This window comes from Gallinula chloropus (assembly GCF_964237585.1).
Source record: "Gallinula chloropus genome assembly, chromosome: 7".
Taxonomy (NCBI): domain Eukaryota; kingdom Metazoa; phylum Chordata; class Aves; order Gruiformes; family Rallidae; genus Gallinula; species Gallinula chloropus.
The window spans coordinates 30,240,327-30,260,645 of record NC_140092.1 but is presented as its reverse complement, the minus strand read 5'-3'; the positions used below and the strand labels follow the sequence as shown (position 1 = coordinate 30,260,645).

The following is a 20,319-nucleotide window of genomic DNA, read 5'->3' as shown; positions in this document are numbered from 1 at the left end:
AACATAAGGAGGAACTTTCTCCCTGTGAGGGTGACAGAGCCCTGGGACAGGCTGCCCAGAGAGGCTGTGGAGTCTCCTTCTCTGAAGACATTCAAACCCGCCTGGATGTGTTCCTGTGGGATTTAGTCTGGGTGATCCTGGTTGGACTAGATGATCTTTTGAGGTCCCTTCCAAATCTAACATTCTGTGATGTCCTTCTAACTCAAGATCAGCTTCTGGGTTCAGATAAAACAGCAGTTTCAGTGCTGCTACATCAATTCCCTACTCTAACAGGAAATAACTAATATACCACAGCTGGCCACAAGCTCTGCCAAAGACTAGGAAAGAGTTAGATTTTTCCTTTTTCCCCAAGCAGGGTGTTTTAACCAGCATCCCTAGCACATCCACACAGAACAGCCTTGTTCCTAGCTTTATAAAGCAGAGTCCTGCTCTGGAGAAGTCCCTGAAGAGAGCTGCAGCCTCTCTCCAGAGAGGATCATTAATAAAACGACTTCATTTGGAAGGGCTTTAATAGGCACCAGACATGGCACAGATGCACTGTAATACATTTCTTTGCAACACCAGGTTCCCACTCACTACAACAGCACTGGCCTGTCATGAGTAACCACAGCACTGCTGGTAACAGCACTGCAGGCATGGGTAGGCTGAGCACAATTTGGGTCAGCAGTGGAGGCTTCCTGCTGGGATGATGGCACACAGACTGTTGGACTTGGGTTTTCTGGGGATTTTTTGGTTTTCTTTTCTTTTTTTTTTGTGGAAGACAGGAATAAGAGGAATGTAAAAGATAATAATGGAAAAATGTGTCTCTTTCCAAGCTGTATTTTAAAACCCATTAACCAAAACCTTGTTTGTACAAGTGCTGGACACAGCACTGCAGGTGAGGTCTCACCAAAGCAGAGCAGAGGGGCAGAATCCCCTCTGTCAATCTGCTGGCCACACTTTTTTGATGAAGCCCATGATGGGGTTGGTCTTCTGGGCTGCAGATGCACATTGGTGGTTCATGTCCAACTTCTCACCCACGAGTGCCCCCAAGTCCTTTTCCTCAGGGCTCTTTTCTAGCACATCATCTCCTGACCTGTATGGATAACAGGTGTCCCAACCCAGGTGCAGGACCCTGCACTTGGCTTTGTTGAATCTCATGAGGTTCACCTGGGCCCATTTCTCCAGCCTGCTCAGGTCCCTCTGGATGGCATGTCATCCCTCCAGCACATTAACCTCATCACTCAGCTTGGTGTCACCAGCAAATTTACTGAGGCTCAATCCCACTGTCAATGTCATTAATAGAGATATTAAACAGCACTGGCACAGTACAGACCCTTCAGTGACACGGCTTGTCACTGTCTTCCGTCTGGACTTCAAGCCATTGACCACCACCCTCTGGACGTGACCACACAGCCAACACCTTATCCACTGAACAGTCCACCCATCAAATCTGCATCTCTCCATCTTAGAGAGAAGGATCTTGTGGGGGACGAAGTCAAAGGCCTTGCAGAAATCCAGGCAAGGGACACCCGTAGCTCTTCCCTTGTCTACCGATGCGGTTACTCCATTGTAGAAAGACACTAGATTGGTCAGGCACAGACTGGTCAACATGTTTTGGTCATAAGACACTCCACCATCAGGCAGCAGGGGAACAACAATTTCATTTCTCTTTTGTTATATCCCCAAATTCTGTACCATGGAGGTATCCTGACATAACATGGTATCACAGCCTGAAGCTCAGAAATCGCAGCGAAAATCAGTCAGGCACCATTTAAATCAGCATCTATCCACAGATGGGGTGGAAACAAGGTCTTCTGCAGAAGCTTCTACTTGGTCCTCATCAGTAGGATTATGAGCCTAAACCGCCTGTGCCTCAAAATACACTCAGGTAGTTTCCTTGCTGTTCTGCAGCTAGGCAGGGATCAGATACCCAGTGGTCCTCCCACCACCCGTAGCTCACAGAACAGCTCCAGTAAGGAGCTGTTCCAGCAACCAGGGCAGGGTATAAATCAGTTTCAGAGCTAATGACAGATTTCAGATTCAGAGAGTTGTGGGGTTTGTTTGTTTCCTTGCTTCTAAACATTTGCTTATCAACCACACATTCTGGATTTCCCTAGAGAACCCAGATTCAGGATAATGCAGTGAAAGATATGCAAAGTCTATACAATCCTGTGATTTTTATATAATTACCAAACACAAAATTGATGCTGGTTTAGAATTAGCTTCCACTGTGAAAGGGGGGGGGAGGGAGAGGAATATTTCAAAGCACATGGGTTTTGTTTCTTAAATCTGTAAGAGAACACTGACAACTCTGAATAATCCATCTCCACATTCAAGCCCATAATCAGAGTATGCATTAAGAACTTTTACCAGCAATGCTGTCACTGCAGGGAAGAGGAAGCTTTCTGCAGGATGCAGAATTGAAACCAAAGTACAAGTTTAGGTTGCTCTTTGTTTAACTAGTACCACAAATTCCCCAAACCCAAAGTTAGTAACGTGTTCAAGCTGCTGTTACTACACTTATATAAAACAGTAATTCAAAACACCATCAGCAAATGCCCATTTCTGCCCTAGGTCATGCAAGTTGAAGATAGAAAGGCAAACTTCCAGTTTCTTCTACACCAGCTAGTTATTCTGTAGCTTAAGTCCTAGCTTAACAAAGAAGCTGGCACAGGCAGACTCTAAAGAGAAATTATGGGCTACCAGCAGTGACAGACCAACATTAATTTATCTACTAAATCCCAAACAATGCCATTCCCTTGTGCTCAGAAGGAGGCCTGAGTGTTCAGTCAATACTGCCCACACAGGAGCAGCCAGCAGCCAAAATAGCACTGTCTGCCTTCAACTAAAACCGCTGGCAGCAGCTGCCACACTGCAGGAAGCGGATGGGAAGAAGCAACAGTGAATGAAGTTCCCTTCCTCAGCCCAGCCCTGGGCAATATTCTGCGCTCAGAAGAGAACAGCGTGGCCTCTGCTGCTCATCCTGCCTCCCTCTGCTGCTTTCCTGGCAACACAGGGATGGAACAACAGAACAGAGAAGCAGTTTTTCTATTTTCCACCTTGTGGAGCGGTTTTAGGGCTTCTTCATAGAAGCACATCAAAAGCCTAGAGGCAGAGCAGCCCCGGATCCCCTTGTTTTCACCATCCCTACACAGACTCCTGAGCAAGGAGGTTTTATCCTTATTAGCAGCACCATTAACCCCATACAGAGCTGTCCTTGGGTGTATTTACAAGATATAACCCTGGGTCAGCAACTTCCACCAAAAATCCATCAGTTTATAAAATATGCAACATCAACAACAGGAATTCTTTTGATTTTTATTACAATCATATTATAATTTATTATATTTCTGCCCGATTCCTGCCCCTACCCAGTGCAGCTTCACTACTTGACCCCCTTCCTGAACTATCTTCTGTCTCCACATCTCTCTACCGGAAAGTCCCCAACATCTCAGCAGGCACCAAAATGGCATCAATGGCTCATACGGTGCAGCCACATGCTTCCCTCTTCCCTGTTCTCCTTGGCACCTCTCACTATACCCAACTTCAGGAAGCAGATCAGGATGGCTTTGGCACACTCTGTGGCACACCATCTGAAATCAGGCTTTAAGGAGAGGGTGGGGGCAGGGAAATTGCTCTCTTTCAGATATTACTCAAGAAAGACAAAACACAAATAGTAACAACTATTTCTTTGCCATTAAATTATTTCTTACTTGCCACTAAGCTACTATTATTACAAAGACATAATGAAAATTAAGGATCCCTGAATGAAGGGGGAACATCTCATCTACCTACAAGAAAAGGATAAAATCTTTCTAATTTGAATACATCAAATATTGTGCTTTGCCCAAAGGGGACGGAGTAGATTGCACAAAGAAATCACTAAATTTATTAAAGTTTAGTAAGGATAAGTAGCTATTATTTTTGTACATGCTCACTACTACCGTGGTAGAGTTTTTCAATTCCAGATTACAGTGATTTTCAAAACCAGTGTTCAGTTTTTCTGCAATAAATGCCCTTAATTTTGTCAACTGCCTTCCCCAAGTAAGTGTTTGCTTTTGAGTAACTTGGTATTTGCAAATCCCACAGGTATTTCCTCCCACAGTAAATATAGGAAGGGCCAACGAAACACTACACATATACCAGCAACCTTTTATTTACATTCATACAGCCCACTACTGTGTCCTTATCAACTCCCTGCACGCAGGATGCCTGGAAAATCCACAGGTGTTTATGAGCCACTCGATCCTTTATGAAGCTTCACATTTAGCAACGCTCCAAACTCAGAGATCAGTATGTCTTTCCAGGTACTTCACTGTGCTTTTCCCCAGATACACAAATCACACAGCAACTAATTTTTACCTGGGGAAAGGGAGGGATTATTGACAGTGAGGCTAATATGATCCAGTGCTAACACATGTGGAATGACCTCCAGACAAGGTATGTGCTGTCCAGTTCATACCTTCTGACTCGGAGGGCCATCGCCTTCATCAGAAACGCCGTCTTCCTGCTGATCATAAGCCGGCCCTCCCAGAAGCCTTATTCTCTTCTCACACTGCTTCTTTGCCACTGTCAGCTGATTAATATACCTCTTCACGTTGCGAGCCCTCAGCAGGTCAGCTTTCATTGCCGCAGTCTCTTTTCCTTTTGAGTCTAAGAATAAAGCAAAACCAGAGACAAACCATCACAACACGGGAAACGTCATCGCACCATCGTGTCTGTGACCTGCCTGAGGAGAGAATTTGTCATTCAGGAATCAGCTATGCACCTGAGCATGGGTACTGCTGAAGTTTATTTGAAACAGAGTAACAATTTTGAAGCAGTCTTTAAGGAGAGTTTATATAAACAGTTCAGAAAAAAATCCTTGTTCCAATGTGCAGTGAAATCTGACCCCTCCAGCTCTCTTCCCATAGTCCCCATCAGAGTGGTTCCAAAGAATGTTTATCAATGCAGTGACAGGCACTTTATGTATATAAATATATCATAGAATGGTCTGGGTTGGAAGGGACCCAAGAATCACAGAGTTCCAACCCCCCTGCCACAGGAAGGGACACCAACCTCCAGGCCTGGAGCTACACAAGGTTGCCCAGGGCCCCATCCAACCTGGTCTTGGACACCTTCAGGGATGGGGCATCCACCACCTCTCTGGGCAGCCTGTTCCAACAAATATATATATATTTATATATATAAAAAATACAAAGCCCAAAACTTGTACTACAGGATATACATTTATCAGATGGCATTAGGAAGTTCTCTATGGCAATGCCATACAGTCACACATGGACCTGATGACTTAAGCACCTTACTGAGACTGCCCACAGTCAGGAGGGACTGGACTCAATCCTCTCCAGCCCAGCCCCGCACGTTCCCACACATCTCATTTGCAAATGCAAATTTCTTCAGCCTGATGCCCAGGCTCTTGAGCACATGATGCAGGATCTCCTCCAGACAGCAACACCGACCAAAGCTCATTCAAAATGGACAGATCACTAGTAAAATAACCTTGCAATGCCACACCAGGACTGAGCAGTTCTGTTAAACAGTGAAGTAACATGCAGGTGACAGTTGAATAAGACTCAGTAATAAAAGGTGTAGTATTTGTGTACTGTACATTTCAGTCTCTTCAGCTAATTACCAGGGCCTAAAAAAAGAAGCAGCAGATAAAGCTGACTGAAAAAGCCTAATGCATTGGAATCATTCCTGGCTTTTATCTGCAGGATGCAAATGAATCACATGTATACACTGGGTTTATTTTCCTCTTTTCAATGGTAAATGCTCCTGCTTTCTCAGGCTGCAACTAGAGTTCAGTAGCAAGGTACCTGGTTTGTACTTGGCTCTGGATTAACTGATTACTCGGGGGTAAATAAGAGATAAATAATCCCACTATGTTTTCAAAATATCAAATACTAGTAAAGTGGTGCAGATGAGAAGTGTTCTGTTTTCAAAACAGTTGCTGGAAAGAAACAACCAGACAGCTAGGTCTGTGAAGGCATACACAGAGAAGGGATCTCTCAGGAATGATTTAAGACAGGTATTTTAAAGACACTTCTAACACATTAAGGGACCATCTCCTTTTAGGACTGTTTTCATCCTTTTACTTCCCCCTCAAAGCCACATGTTACTACTGCATGTGATGGTAAGTTTTGTCACTTGTGTACTGAAGGACAACTCACAGTACATAGTGCTTCCTGAAGTTCTACATATCACGTGAGTACAGATGTTCTCCCAATACCTTTTCCCATATTTTTCCTCTCTCTGTTCACTGCATGTATTTATGTAAGCTGGTAGGGAACCTTCCTGATTCAAAGACTGTTAATGCCTTAATGAATAAGTATCATTTGCATCTGAGCTGCCTTACAATAGTGAACCAGAGAGATGATACTCGCTGAGGCAAATGATAAAATGAGTTTACCATGGAAAAAAAGAAAAAGCCATCTGTCTCCCTGGCATGTTATCTCCACAGGCAAGTCAACAGAGCATTTAATTCAGCATTTCAGTTCCCTGACCAGAGGTACCAGTACTAATGAGAAGGAAAAGAAAGGAGAACAACAAAAAGCAGGAAAAGACCTGAAGGACAAAACAGCTCTGCCCCTCAATTTAAAGCATTTACAGCTAATACAAATACAGGGACAGTAGTTTAAAGTGAAGATTAAAATCCAGCATTTCCCCTCCTGTATTTGAATCTAAAGTGATTTTTTTAGAAGTTCTCAATTCTCTCAACAGTTCAGAGAACATTAGAAGCAGGAAGGGACCTCCAAAGATCATCTAGTCCAACCCCCCTGCCAGAGCAGCATCACCCAGACTAAATCCCACAGGAACACATCCAGGTGGGTTTGAATGTCTCCAGAGAAGGAGACTCCACAGCCTCTCTGGGCAGCCTGTCCCAGGGCTCTGTCACCCTCAGAGTATAAAGTTTCCTCCTTACAGTCACAGAGAAACTCCTGTGCTCTGGTTGAAATGCTTTGGGCTCAAAATTCATGCTTGAAACCCCACGCTTTGAAAACCCACAGATGACAATCATCATTCAGCCTTCTTAAAACAAAAGCCCAAGTCATTCTTGGAGGGTTTTCAATGTAAGCATGTATACTTTACCTGAAGCCTTACCATCCTGTCACTGCAGCAGGCCTCCAGGAGGGATTAATGAGCCCTACATCCCACCTGCCTCTGGTGATTAATTACTTTATTAGCAAAGACCCTTCAACAACATTTGCCTTGCCCAGCTCTTCATACCTACAAGCAGCCACTCTGTTTAGGAAACACATGGGAGAGTGATGAAGACCCCACTGCCAGCCTGTTGCCAGCCTCCATGGATAAACAGGATGAGCCACCACAAAAGCCTGGCAGTGATGCCCCTTCACAAGTAAGTAAGAGGCTGATGAAGAGCAGCCTGGAGCACAGCTAACATGCTGCAGTGCAGAAATGATGGTGTGGAAGCGCGGGCAAGCGCCGAATATGACTTCCCTCTTCTCCAGTACGAAAGATAAGCTAGCAGAGATCAGGAGGAAGATGTCATGTCAGCTGAGGAGCCCTAATCTCCTCCTGAGATTTATGAGTATTCCCAGATTTTCAGATCTAAACTGTTCTTTTCCATATTAAGCTCTAGCAAAAAGATATTTTAAGATATGACGACGTGGTCCCACCACCGCAGGACTGAGATATAACTAGGAACCTTTTTTGGCATTTCTGAATATCAACAACTAAATAAAACCAGAAAGTTACAAAAGAAAAAGCTTCAATTTCCTCATATACCCTTCAGCAAGCTCCAATAAATGGAAAAGAAACAGATACATGCTATTAAGACACTCTTTCATCACTACACAAGGAAAACAAACACAACCTTTGGATAATTTGGGGTTTTTTTTTACTACTAACAACTTTACAGTTAGGGGAATTTTTTTTTTCAATTCCATCCCCCAAAGGGCCAAGGGTCTTTCAGGAGCTTCCTCCAAAATAATTCTCCTTATTAGGGGATGTTAAACAAGACACGTTGCCATGGAGGAACTTCAAAATCCCAGAGGGGTACTGTGCACCCCTCCTAAGGGCATCTAAATGTAATTAGCACCAAAAGCAGAATTTTAAACTCCACAGCTGTGGGCACTTCAATATGCACTGAACAATATTAAATAGAAACAGTGCAAATGAGCTCAAGCTTACCAAGCAGTCAAAGCTATCTGTCCAAATCTTCTTTACTCCCTGCATTTCTGCACATCTACAGTGATTCCTGACAAAGTTTCCATGTTCTTCTGAATCACTCACACCTACCTTGATTTGACCTGGGCCAGAAGCAGATCCTAGAACTTAACCAAAAACATTTCTGAGAATGGATTCCTCAGACCTCCTTTTCTTTCACTTTTTAATTTATATTTATTGTAGTTTTACTACTTGTCCAGGTTTACATGCAATAAATACATTGAAGTGCAGTACATATTCACACCATCCATTTTTCAGTCAGAATGCTGGGCCTTGTAGATGACAGTCATGCCAACAGATGCCACACAAGCTTTGTTACCACAAACCACAGTGAAGGATACAACAAAAATGATGTAAATGAAGATACATGTAAAGCCTGCTTAAAGCATGAACTAAATTAGATTGTAGTTCACTCTCTCAACACCAGCAGCATAAAACAAAATTGCCATATGTAACTTTGCAGTTAAAAAGATTTTAAAAACCCCCAAGATTAAAACTGAAAGTACTTGTTCTTGTTACAGCTTCAAGGACTACAGATGCCTGACACCTGGCAGCATGTACAACAGCACTGACTCATCTGCAAGTCTCTGAAGGAACTACACATGTGCACATCATATGCATTTCTGGGAGGCTTTTTGCAGTGCCTACTTAATGCCCTGCTGAGGTACTGAAGCAGCAAGCACCAATTCAATGTTTTCCTATCAACAGTAACCATAACCTACATGTAATTTACCAATCACTACAGACCTCTTCAAACTCTCAGAAACTTTGAATTACACCTTTTCAAACCCTATGTGGGCCTGGAAAAGTATTTGTTTAGTTCTGCAAGAGCAGGACAGACTTTAAGAACAGTACACACAGTTCATGTGTGCATGAACCCATGGTACAAGCAAAGGGAAAACCAGCTCAACTGTGAGTACAAAAAGTGTTAAATCCCAAACACCCAGCAACAGATCTGGCCAAAGGACTTAAAAGGAGATCATGAAGAATTTAGGCACTGATCAATAGTAATATGTAGTGCAACACAGCCTCCTGCATCATAGCCACAGCAGAGCTGAACAAAAAGCAAGGTGGCAGCAAGGTAAATTTGAGCATTTTGAGTACGTGCTGTAAAATAACAACATCCACCACATAGAGCCTCTGTCTGTATTCCCTTTGGTCACGGCTATAAAACTGAGAAAGGGGAGGTTTAGGCTGGATGTCAGGAAGAGGTTCTGTACTGAGAGGGGGGTCGGGCACTGGCACAGGCTCCCCAGGGAAGTGGTCACAGCCCCGAGCTGGGCTGAGCTCAAGAAGCGTCTGGACGATGCGCTCAGTCCCATGCGCTGACTTGGCTGGGCCTGTGTGGAGCCAGGAGTTGGACTTCATGGTCCTTGGGGGTCCCTCCCAGCTCAGGAGATTCTGTGATTCTATTTGACCAGCCAGCCCCTCCACCTCTTTCACTGATGGGCCTATCTCCCCCAAGCCAACCATGGAGAAGATGTATTGCCATCAGTAGCACACACAAAGGATCTCAGGAGGAGGAGAACTTCCTCTAGAAAATGGATTTGATCAAAACCAAAATAAACAAGTCTACCATGATCAATGTCACAGTAAAATTCACTTTCATCTGCAAGGATCCCCTCCTTGCATGATGGTCCAAGCACGTTAGCTCCTTAAGCCTTGCCAAAAAGCTATGCAACAGTAATTGTGCATGCATGTTTATCCCTGCATGGAAGATGGGGGTGGTGGGGAGGAATCATAATACAGTTTTGTCATAATTAAGTTAGATGGCATCTGTAACGCACTGGAATGCGGAAGTATCCTCTTTACTTCACTCGATTATCATCCTGACAAAACCCACACATCACAACCCACACACCCAAGCTAGCTTTGGAGCCCCAGTTTCCAAAAGAAAGGTCCCTTTTTACACCTGAATGTTCAAGCCTCTTTCAGAACCACAGTACCCAAGAAGCCTGCCCACAGACAGCTCTGTTTCTGTACCACTTGTCAGCTCTGCTTACAAAAGCCAGTATCGAGATGCACAGTGGGGATGCTCAGCAGGAGAAGCCTTCTATTCCAACACAGCACACCTCTCTGGGCAGAAATAGCTGCTTATTCGACCTGTCTCTGAAAAGGAGCAGTTCTCTCAGCAGGGATGCCCTGGGGTTGATTACAATGTGATGTCTGAGAAACAGTCCCACCCCATCCCAAGGGTGGTTTCTGGTCATGCTGTGAGTCACGTAGAAGGTGGAGGGCACAGAAAATTAGAAGGCAAATCAAACAAATCCTCTCATAACATTAGGGTAAAAAAATAACAGTATGTTCTATTGAGATTTGCTCTGCTTTGTCCCAAATCAGGGTATATGTTTTCATGGCATTTTGTCTTAAACAGCTGCTATTATAAAGGGATCCTCAAAAAATTCCTGCAGGATCCTGTAATAAAATGCTAGTGAGAGAAGAAACAAAAGTGTGTCTGTTAAAATTAGAACAAGTGTATTTAAACAGTTTCTTATTCACATTGCAGCAGATAGAGATGTATCAGCATACTGTTGTTATTTCATTATTGTTTTTTGAAAGCTTTTCTTTAGAAAAATTAAGATTTACTCTTGCTTCTAGAAACACAGGCCCTCTCACTCCTCCTACAATGCCTGATCTGTGTGTTTGTCCTCTGAGAAATCAAAATCAGATTTTGATGTGTCACAGGACAAAATGCAATAAACATTTTCAGATAAGCATTTCTAGCCCTTTGAAGTCTTTGACACAGAGGTTTTGTAAAAAAACCCAAACCCAAAACTGAACAAAAAATCTAACCCCTAAAATATCTAAAATTTAGCTCAAATTTGGTTCAGTACTTCCAAGGAATCCTTCACAAAAGGCAAGGTGAGGAGAGTTATAGATGTAGAAAGATGTGATTCTTCCAACTAGAGCATACAGAACTGTAGAGAAGAGCACAGTTCAAAAAACCAAACTATAAACAGGAAGAAAAATCAAAGATGAGTTAAACAAAGCACCCTCAACTCCCAACCAAAAAAACCCCAATCCCAAAACAACAAGAAAAAAGGTCAAAGCACCGAGCCAAACCTAGGCTCCTCCTACAATCACTCCTGGAGTGACCCTGATTATTTTGGAAGAGGATACACAGGACACAGTTTGCCCAGTTTGGAGAAGTAATGCAGATACATGCACTTGTCAGATTCAGCACTTCTGTGCCAGTGCAAATGAGGGATGCAGTGTAGTGTCAGCCTGTGAGATAACAGCTTCTATTTACAGTGGCCTGCACAGCTCCAAAATAAACCCTGAGCATATCTGAAAGCAGCAATGCTCCATTAAGTTTCTTATTTAGCTTTAGCAATGATCAAAAGCCAGTCTCTTGGCCACCCAAACCAGGCATCATACCAAGAACCTCTCAAATTATTTTGTCTGTCTGTCTTTTAAGATTCCCTCAGAGTCAAATGCAAAGCTTACTGCTTGACATCAATCAGATGCTTTTGCATGATTTCATTTGCTCTCCAATGCTCACATGCCAGAAGATTCGAGTGATAGAAATACAAGAAGAAAAAAGACCCTATAACGTGCCTTTTCTTTTCCTCTATAAGGTTTAACACAATGATGTGTCACAGGACAAGTACTTTTAAGTGCTTTCTGCTTCTATGAGGCCCCTAACAGCTAAGTATTTCGCCAATAGGTGGCACCAGCACGAGTTAAATCACAGCCTGAAGAACTCTGTCCTTGCTGAGGGAAAAGCCTTGTGCTCCATCCCCTCCTGGCACCAGCACCCTATCCTTCCGTAGCACCACATCAAAGAGTCAGGCAACGGTAGCTCATGTGAGAAGCCATTAGTCTGAGACATGACCCGCAGGTTAGTCATCCTTTAATAACAGACACCTAATCTTTCTATAAACAAAGTATTTTTGGTCAAAGACTTAACTGTGCTCCTCAACCAATAGCAAAGATCCACAACCCTGCTCAGCTGTGTGTATTGGTAGTCATGTACTTGCACAACACTCACTCAGTAGCTAAGCACTCACTGCAGCAGAGCACTGGCCACTCCTGCTGTGCTAAGTGCATCTTGGATTTGGTCCTGAGCCTCCTTCTATTGAAAACGCTGCTCCATGAGGTTCCCACTCCTTAAAATGATGGAGCCTGAGACTATCTCCATGTACATATTAGACTACACTTGTTCTACTCTTATAGTTTGAAACTGGGCACCAGGCTCAACAGGCTGCTGGCCAGCCTAAGTTCAGCTGGTCTAGCTGAACACCCAGGCACCAAGGTTACATTTTCAGGACCCAGCTTTGCCCTAGAAAAAAAACAAAATAAAAGCTCCTCTTGTCAGGCTGGAATCAAAGCTAAGAGGTGCCCATGACACAACAGGGAAGTGCTCATTTACTAGCAGGAAAGGGGAACTGTCCTATACATCCATGCTCACACAACTTGTTGCACGTGTGCAGCAGGTATGGGAGGAACAGATTAAAAAAGAGAAAGAGAAAAAATGAGGCTGTGCAACCACACTTCTGTTTTGTATAAAGCTTACATTTAGTTATTCTCCATGAAATCCAGCTGTTGTAGGGGCAGCAGTACATGGTGGCATCCAGCAAGGGAAGCATCAAAAGGTGATGTAAGTAATAGGGGGTTCTGTTCTAAGAGAGTTCAACAGTCTTTGTATTGGCAGTGAGCTGTGCTGGGGGTTTTGTTGGCTTTGTTTTAAGGAAGGCAGCAGAGTGTTTTGCCTTAAATTCTTCTTCCTAAAATTCAGGAACACCTCAGACATGTTCCCACATGAGGAAAAAAGGTTCTCCCCCTACTTCAGAAAAACAACACATAAAAAAACCCTTCAGAACTAGACACTGACCCTCCACGGTTCTGACTGCCCTCTTAAGGTTTACTGGACAGAGCCTGAAAATTTTTGGTAGATAAAAACTTCAGTGGAACGACTGAAACAGATTGAGTATCTGCCTTAAATCTGTGTGAGCTGTAAGACTGTAAGACTGTATTGTAAGCCTCTGGTGGGTATACTGTGTTCCACATGCGTCAAGCAACAAAAGGTCACCTTTTTCTCCAGGCACAATGTGAATAACCATTGGCTATTTAATAAGTAAAAGGTTTGGCCACAACAGCCCCACTGGCTGATACAGCCAGCAGTGGTAATCAACTCTCAAATGACAGACCAGGTTGCCACAGGACTAAATGAACAATAGAAGCCAATACCTTAACACAAAAGTTCAGCACAACCAGCTGGTGGAATTTGTTGGGATTTTTTCAAAATACAGTTAGAAGTCAAGAGCCCATAAAAATGCAGAACCAGCTTCACCACAGAGTAAGTGGAAACAGATCTACTTTGGCAGAATAAAGAGCAATAATCTTTTTAGGTCTATTCTGCAATACCAGGCACTTGTAGCTTCAGAAAAACATCTTCTGTTCAGGGTTTAGAACGGTGGATAACTAGATAAACTCAAGTGAGACAGAGAGTGAAACAGTAATTAATTGTAGGAACCTAAATGGCATAAATACATTCCCCAAATCAATTCCTGTCACAACAAAGACCAATGGCAGCACAAATGGAAATACAGGCTTAGCAAGATTGATTTTTCATAATGCACTCAGAGTTAACTTCCCTGTTCTCATTTTATTACTTTATGAAACGGACATTCCATTAAATTATCTTTCATCCAAGAAATATTAATATCTCGTTCTATAATGCACACTTGAGCAAAAAACAGTGCCTACTTTTCTTTTTGCATTGGTTTGACACAAGCAATTTATCCCACAGGAATGCACATCCAGCTCTATTTCAGACTGCAAACAAAAGGCCTATCAGTGTTGACAACCATGGACTTTCAGAAACTTGAGCATGGACCCCAAACTCTTCAAACTGTCCAAAGACTCCCCACCCACCACCACTGTGTTTATTTTCTGTTTCTGCATTTTTCATTATGCAATGAATCACATTTAAAAGCTTTACTCTGCAACAAGGAGCTAGCATTTTTTTTGAAACCTGACAGATAGCTTATTGGAGAATCTAAAAGCAAGAACTTTTAGATTTGTTTGCTTGTCAAGAAATTAATTGTGCTGACCATTGCCTTTCGATTATGCTTCCATATACCTTAAGTGTACTCATCCAAGCAAAAATTCCGCCATTGGTATGATCTACCACGGGTTTGGTACATTTTGAGAACCATAAAAAGCAGTATTTAAGTACAAACTTAAGATGTATGTGCATTAAAACCAAACAGATGTTACCAAAACACCGCAGAAGGATTTAAGAGCACTCTATATTTCAATACACAAAAATAGAATACAGAGAAGAGTCAAAATAAAGTCTGACTGACAATTATGCTGTATCATTCCTTCTTCTGTGTTTTGAAAGGAGAACAGACTGAGACTTAGAAGAATGGGTTGTATGAAAAAGAAAGCACCAGTGAGATTCTCAGCATATAAATTTGTAATGCAAAAAATCCTAGTTGCCACAAGTTCTGGAAATAAATGCATCATAGAGATGACCTTTCTCATGATCCATCAGCTTAGATGAAGATGAGGTGGGGGGGATAATCACACCATGGGAGTTTCTGGAAGCATCAGACAGATGAAACAGAACTGAAATACTAAAGAGACAGCATTCCCAAAATCTGTCTAAAAATCCCACACAGGCTGATTATGTATGTATGTCGGGAGTTCAAACAGCTTTTCAAAATGAAAACAACAGATGTGACTTAACAAAATGGAATCTTACCTTTCTGCCTCTTCACTTGGGGAATATTGCTGATTGTGGTTGCCTGAACTATTTCCACTACAATCTGATACCTAGTTTTAAAAACAGTAGGGGGTAAGGGTGAAGAGGGAGAAGAAAAAAAAGGCATTAATTTTTTACAATGTGTTCTTCATATAGCACACTTAAGAATTAATAAGCACTAAACCACCTCCACCTCCTCCTCACGTGGAAACAGAGTCACTTCTCCGTATACCTGCAACCTAAGGAGCAGCGTGCATGTGGAGTAGAGTAGCAAAAACAGGTTATCTTGAGAGAAAAGGTGAACATCCGGCTAGCAGTAATACTGCCGCCTTCTCTCAACTGCTGACACTGCACAGCCAGCTCAGAATATTCAGTGAATACAATATAAAGTCATGCTCTTGACATTAAACATAAGTTTTCTGTAGGAAACCAGGGTGGGAATTGAGCTCAAAAGCAGACAGCTGTCTGTAAAGTTCTTCTAGGTAACACACTCAATATACGCATTGACGGTTTATATCTTGGGAGAGGGAAAAAAAAGTCTTACATTAAAATAAGTGAAAGACTAGAGTAATTATACTCCAGGAGTAATTACAACCCGATTATCACCTAAAACTCTACTACTAAGGAAGACAGCTAATAGAGTTAGTAGAATTTTAAGTAAAAGCAATCTTATAGCTAGCAGACACTGTGTACTCAGTGAATAAAATGACTGCCAAGCTATATCTTTAAAAAACATCAAAGTTCTGGTCATAAACACTCAGAATTCCTCTCAGCACACTCACTCTGGCAGCTATTAATATTGGTGTTAAAGCACGTGTTCTAGTGAATTTATCTCCTTCTTGTACTAGTTCTCTAACCTCATCTACCAAGTTAACTCCTAGGTGAAGGCTGAAGCCTCCTGCAAAGCCTGATATTTCCATAGCTAATTATTCCTTGTTTAAGAAAGAGCCTATGGTCCTTTTAATATAGTCCCCTTCTTCCATGTGTGCTTCTTTAACCAACATTCTCCAATCCCCCCCTTGTTCACTCTAGCCTCCTGTAGCTCTTCAGCATTTTGACTGTCTCTGCCTCTTTGTACAGCCACACAGCTTTACACACGCAGCACATGCTCACTTACAACCACACTCCCAGAGCTTATTTCTTAATTTCTTGAAGTAATTTTACCCAACTCCAAGTTGAAACTTGAGAACCTGTCTACAAAGCTTTAGTTTTTCTAAACCCTACTTCTTTTGGTCATTAACCATAACCTGTCTGTTTCCATCCACCACCAGTTTTCACCCCGTCCTTCAGAGGGTGGTATTTTGGTGGGTACAATCCCAGCCTTATCTCCCTGATCAGACTTCCCAAATGGTTCTGGGCAACCCACTTGGACTTCTGGTGCCTGAGATGTGTCATCTGTAAATGTGACACAAACAACACTGACTCACCTCACTCAGGTGTTGTAAGGTGGCTGTGAACACTGTGAATTTATCAAACAGGGTCCTGACACCCATGTAAATACTGCACATGGAAGGCAGCTTCCACTTTTACCTTGCAACTTGCTTCCTTCCCAATTTACTCCCAATTTGTTCACATTCATGGTTTCACACAGTTTCATTACCAATACTGTAATGAAGCATCTCTATTTGTCTGCTCCTCGTTCTTATTACCAAGAGTAAGGGAGATGTTCTGAGCTACACACTTAAAGATGCTATCTAGTTTGTCCCTCCTAAGCACTGGGCTCTGGCTGTAACTGCTCAATGGGTGTGCTATGCATTGTGGCACCACAGAGACACCACCTGCCAGACTACAACCTGTTCTTCCTCAAAGTTTGTTCCAAATACTCTAGCTGCTACATATTCTGTGGTGCTGGTGAGTAAACACCTTACAGAATCACAGAATAGTACACGCTGGAAGGGACCTCTGGAAGATCATCTAATCCAACCCCTGCCAGACCAGCATTACCCAGACTAAATCCCACAGGAACACATCCAGGAGGGTTTGAATGTCTCCAGAGAAGGAGACTCAACAACCTCTCTGGGCAGCCTGTCCCAGGGCTCTGTCACCCCACAGTAAAGAAGCTCCTCCTCATGCTTAGATGGAGTTTTCTACAGTCAAGTTTACGCACGCTGTCCCTTGTCATGTCACTGGGCACCACCACTGAAAAAAGGCTTACCCCATCCCCCTACCTCCACCCCTCAATATTTATAAACAGTGATAAGGTGACCCCTCACTTTTCTCTAGGCTAAACAGTCCCAAGTCCCTCAGCCTCTCTTCATCACCTTCACAGCCCTTCTTTGTACCCTCTCCAATAGCTCCTTGTCCTTCTTGAACCAGGGAGCCCAGAACAGCACACAATATTCCCACTGAGGAATTTGTGTTATGTTTTCAAGCACGAACTGTACTTGATAAACTGGACCAATCACGGGCTCCCAGTCACATTACTTCTCCCTTCCCACTCTTATCTCTTCCCTACTTTGTTATATCCATCTCTTGCCCTCATTTCTTCAATAAAAGATGACACAGAGACAGTGATAATGATCTTTCTTACCATGAACTGCGTCGTGACCTTTTGCTGCTATACTAATAAAAACAGAATAAAAATAATGCTGATCTTTAAAGGAGAAGGAAAACTATCTACCAGTTCATTTCCTTATCACTATTTATTCTCAGCTATGTTTTTAACTCAGCATGTCTTATCTTCAGCCTTCTCCTGACAAAGTGAGTAAATTTGTTTCACATCTGACATGGAATAATTCATCTTTTCTTCTTTGTTTGTAAGCAGACTTCCAATTTATCCATGCTAACTTAAATCTGAGGGGAAATGAAGGTGAATTTTCACTGTTTAGCTTTTCCTTCTTGAAAGAAATAGGGACATTTTGTGGAAATGTGATAAAACAGGAATAAAGACTCTGCCTCTCTTCATGACAAACAACCAAGATAAACATTGTAAAGAGTCACTTTGAAGGGTCTTTGTAGATAATCATATAATGGTTCCTTCTTTGGAAGCTTTGTTGCTTTGGGTGTTTTCCCCTCCACACAAATGTAAATTTTCAGAAAGCAAAGGTAGGAAGGGGAAACAAAACAAATCAGCTCCTCAGAAATCAGCAAATTACTTTTTATGAAAAAACCCATCAGGTTCCCACACCTCCCTTCTAAAAATGAAAGGGACATTTTTCACAAACCAAGAGAGATTCTGCTAAGAGATAAACTGACCAAATGTCAGAGGCCCTCCAACAGATACTAACAGATATTAGTATAATAGATATTAATAGAGACCCATTAATAGATGCTAATGAACTGTGAGTTCGCACATTATCTCCAAAATTAGTAGAAAGTTCCTGCATCATTTAGATAAGTTCTAAAAATGAAATCTATAAAAAGCAATGCAGAAAATCAAGACACTCTTTCTTCTTACTCTTAACTCTTCTAAGGAGAGAGCAAAGATATAGAAAGTCCTAGCAGCATACTAGCATATCTGGGAGAGCTACTGGCATGGCAGAGAACTGGTACACCTGCTCACATGGAGATCCAACACACACAGCCTCCTACTCTTTTCTGATTCCCTGGCCAAGAGCAACAACACCCTTCACCCACAGGTTTCCACTGATCTAGCTGAGAATTTTTCTCTACTTACCACTAACACAAGAAAGCCTAGCAAAACTCTGCAACTTAAGTCAGTCTGGAAGGATGCTTTATGGGACTTCTCTCCTGTAATGTCATGTGCACACATCAGGGAGCACCCAGGAGTCCCAGCTTTCTTGACTGCAGGCCGTCAAGAGTCTGAAGAATTGTTTATCAGTGCCTCATGGCCTCTTTTATTGAGCAATGCATTTTATGTTTAATTTAGTAAATGGATAGTAATTAATCTGCAAAGATAAAGCGTGACAGGGATGTTAATAAAAACCCCAACAAACAAAATGAGTTTCCCCAGCAACTGCAGTGCCTTGGGATAAGCTTTCCTCAAAGCTAAGCCTACACAGAAAATTGTTACTACTTATATCTGCTCTTTACCAAGATGTTATGTGGCAGCATTAGGAGTAATACAGGAGGCAGCTTACAGTTCACTAACACCATGCACTGGCTTAGAACAGGCACGGAAAAATGATTTCCAAATCAAACCAAGAAAAGGAATTTTTGATAAACAGAATACTATTACCTGGAATAGCATCTAACTGGGGAACTGTTTAAATACAGTGTGGCAGTAATTTCTTTGTTGTAGGAAGGAAACTGGAAGCATTCTCCCCACTCACGTCACTCTGACAGGCTCTGACTGTGTTCGCCAGCGGTAAATGCGCAATGGGTTGTTTCCTCCTCCTTAATCTCTTCTTTAGAGATAGTCCTGTATGTCACCACTGTGATTTACAGCCCAAAATATCACTTAGTTTGTTCACCTAAAATATCTCCTTTTTTCCCCCCACCCATCTAAGGGCCACTGTTCGGTTTCTTTGACATAAATCTGTAAATTGTCACTGGAAGATGATGAAAGCTCTGCAAAATATGGTACATCGCTTGGAGTTGACTACAGATCAGCCCATCTCTCTCTAGGTCCTCCTACAGTGTCAGGAAATGGGACACAAATTCCTTCTCCCCAGAAGAATGCTCTTGAACCACTTTCCCCAGAGACTGGCTCTATAGAATCAGAGGAAGGATGAGCACTGCTCCAAAATCAGATACTGCTTCTCTTTGAAAAGAAGATATGTTTCCTCAGACATTTTCCATTCAAATGGTGATCAGCTCAGACTCATCAACATTACGTAGGGTAGAGAGGACACAGCTCATGATGAGGATAGTTGGACTCCAGTGGTGAGAATGGAAAAACCCAGGTGCAGCCAAGCTCACATTATCTCATAAAACATATCTGCTGATACTAGAGAACACAATTTAAAGTGACCTATCAGCTAAGAAGAGAGCACATCGAGCATTAATGCGCCTAAACAACAATAGAAGAGTTGGGTTTCTTTTGGAACAAGCAGATCCATTAGTGTGATTATGCTAATAAATATGATGGCAATTAGGTTTTAGACAGTCTAATAGAGACTAATTCCTGCTCTCAGGAAAGGCATGCTGGCCCAGCGTAAAGAGCAAATTTTAGAGCAGATGAGCAGTAAGTAGCCAAGCAACAAAATCATTTCACCAGCACCTAAATGCATTTTCCTGTATCAGAAATGCAACTGGTTTCAGAATCAAAGCAAAGAAAATAAAGTAAGATGTTGTTGTTTACACAGTCCACATGCTCCATCTCAGTAAACCATCACTTGGCCTGATCAAGCCAAGTCTAACAGAAGGTCTGGTTCACAACAGATGACACAGTGCACCAAATGGGATGGAAGTGCTCCTGCCTGTCGGATGTTGCTGCAGCCATTTAGGAAGAAAGCTAACCTGCAGCAGCAGCTACTACAGGGAGTTAGGGAAGAGGAAAAAACCAGCTCTGAAAATGGCTTCACCCATCCTCC

The 20,319-nt window shown here is 42.4% G+C and overlaps 1 protein-coding gene across 1 annotated transcript in view; it reads right to left on the bottom strand.

Annotated features, from left to right (window-relative positions):
• SNX25 (sorting nexin 25) overlaps positions 1-20,319 on the bottom strand; it is an 84,857-nt gene that overhangs the window by 27,631 nt on the left and 36,907 nt on the right. The window contains exons 6-7 of the mRNA XM_084266907.1: positions 14,885-14,955; positions 4,445-4,626 (exon numbers count right to left, since the gene is read on the bottom strand). Coding sequence (XP_084123033.1) covers positions 4,445-4,626; positions 14,885-14,955 — 253 coding nt within the window. The remainder of the gene's footprint in view (positions 1-4,444; positions 4,627-14,884; positions 14,956-20,319) is intronic.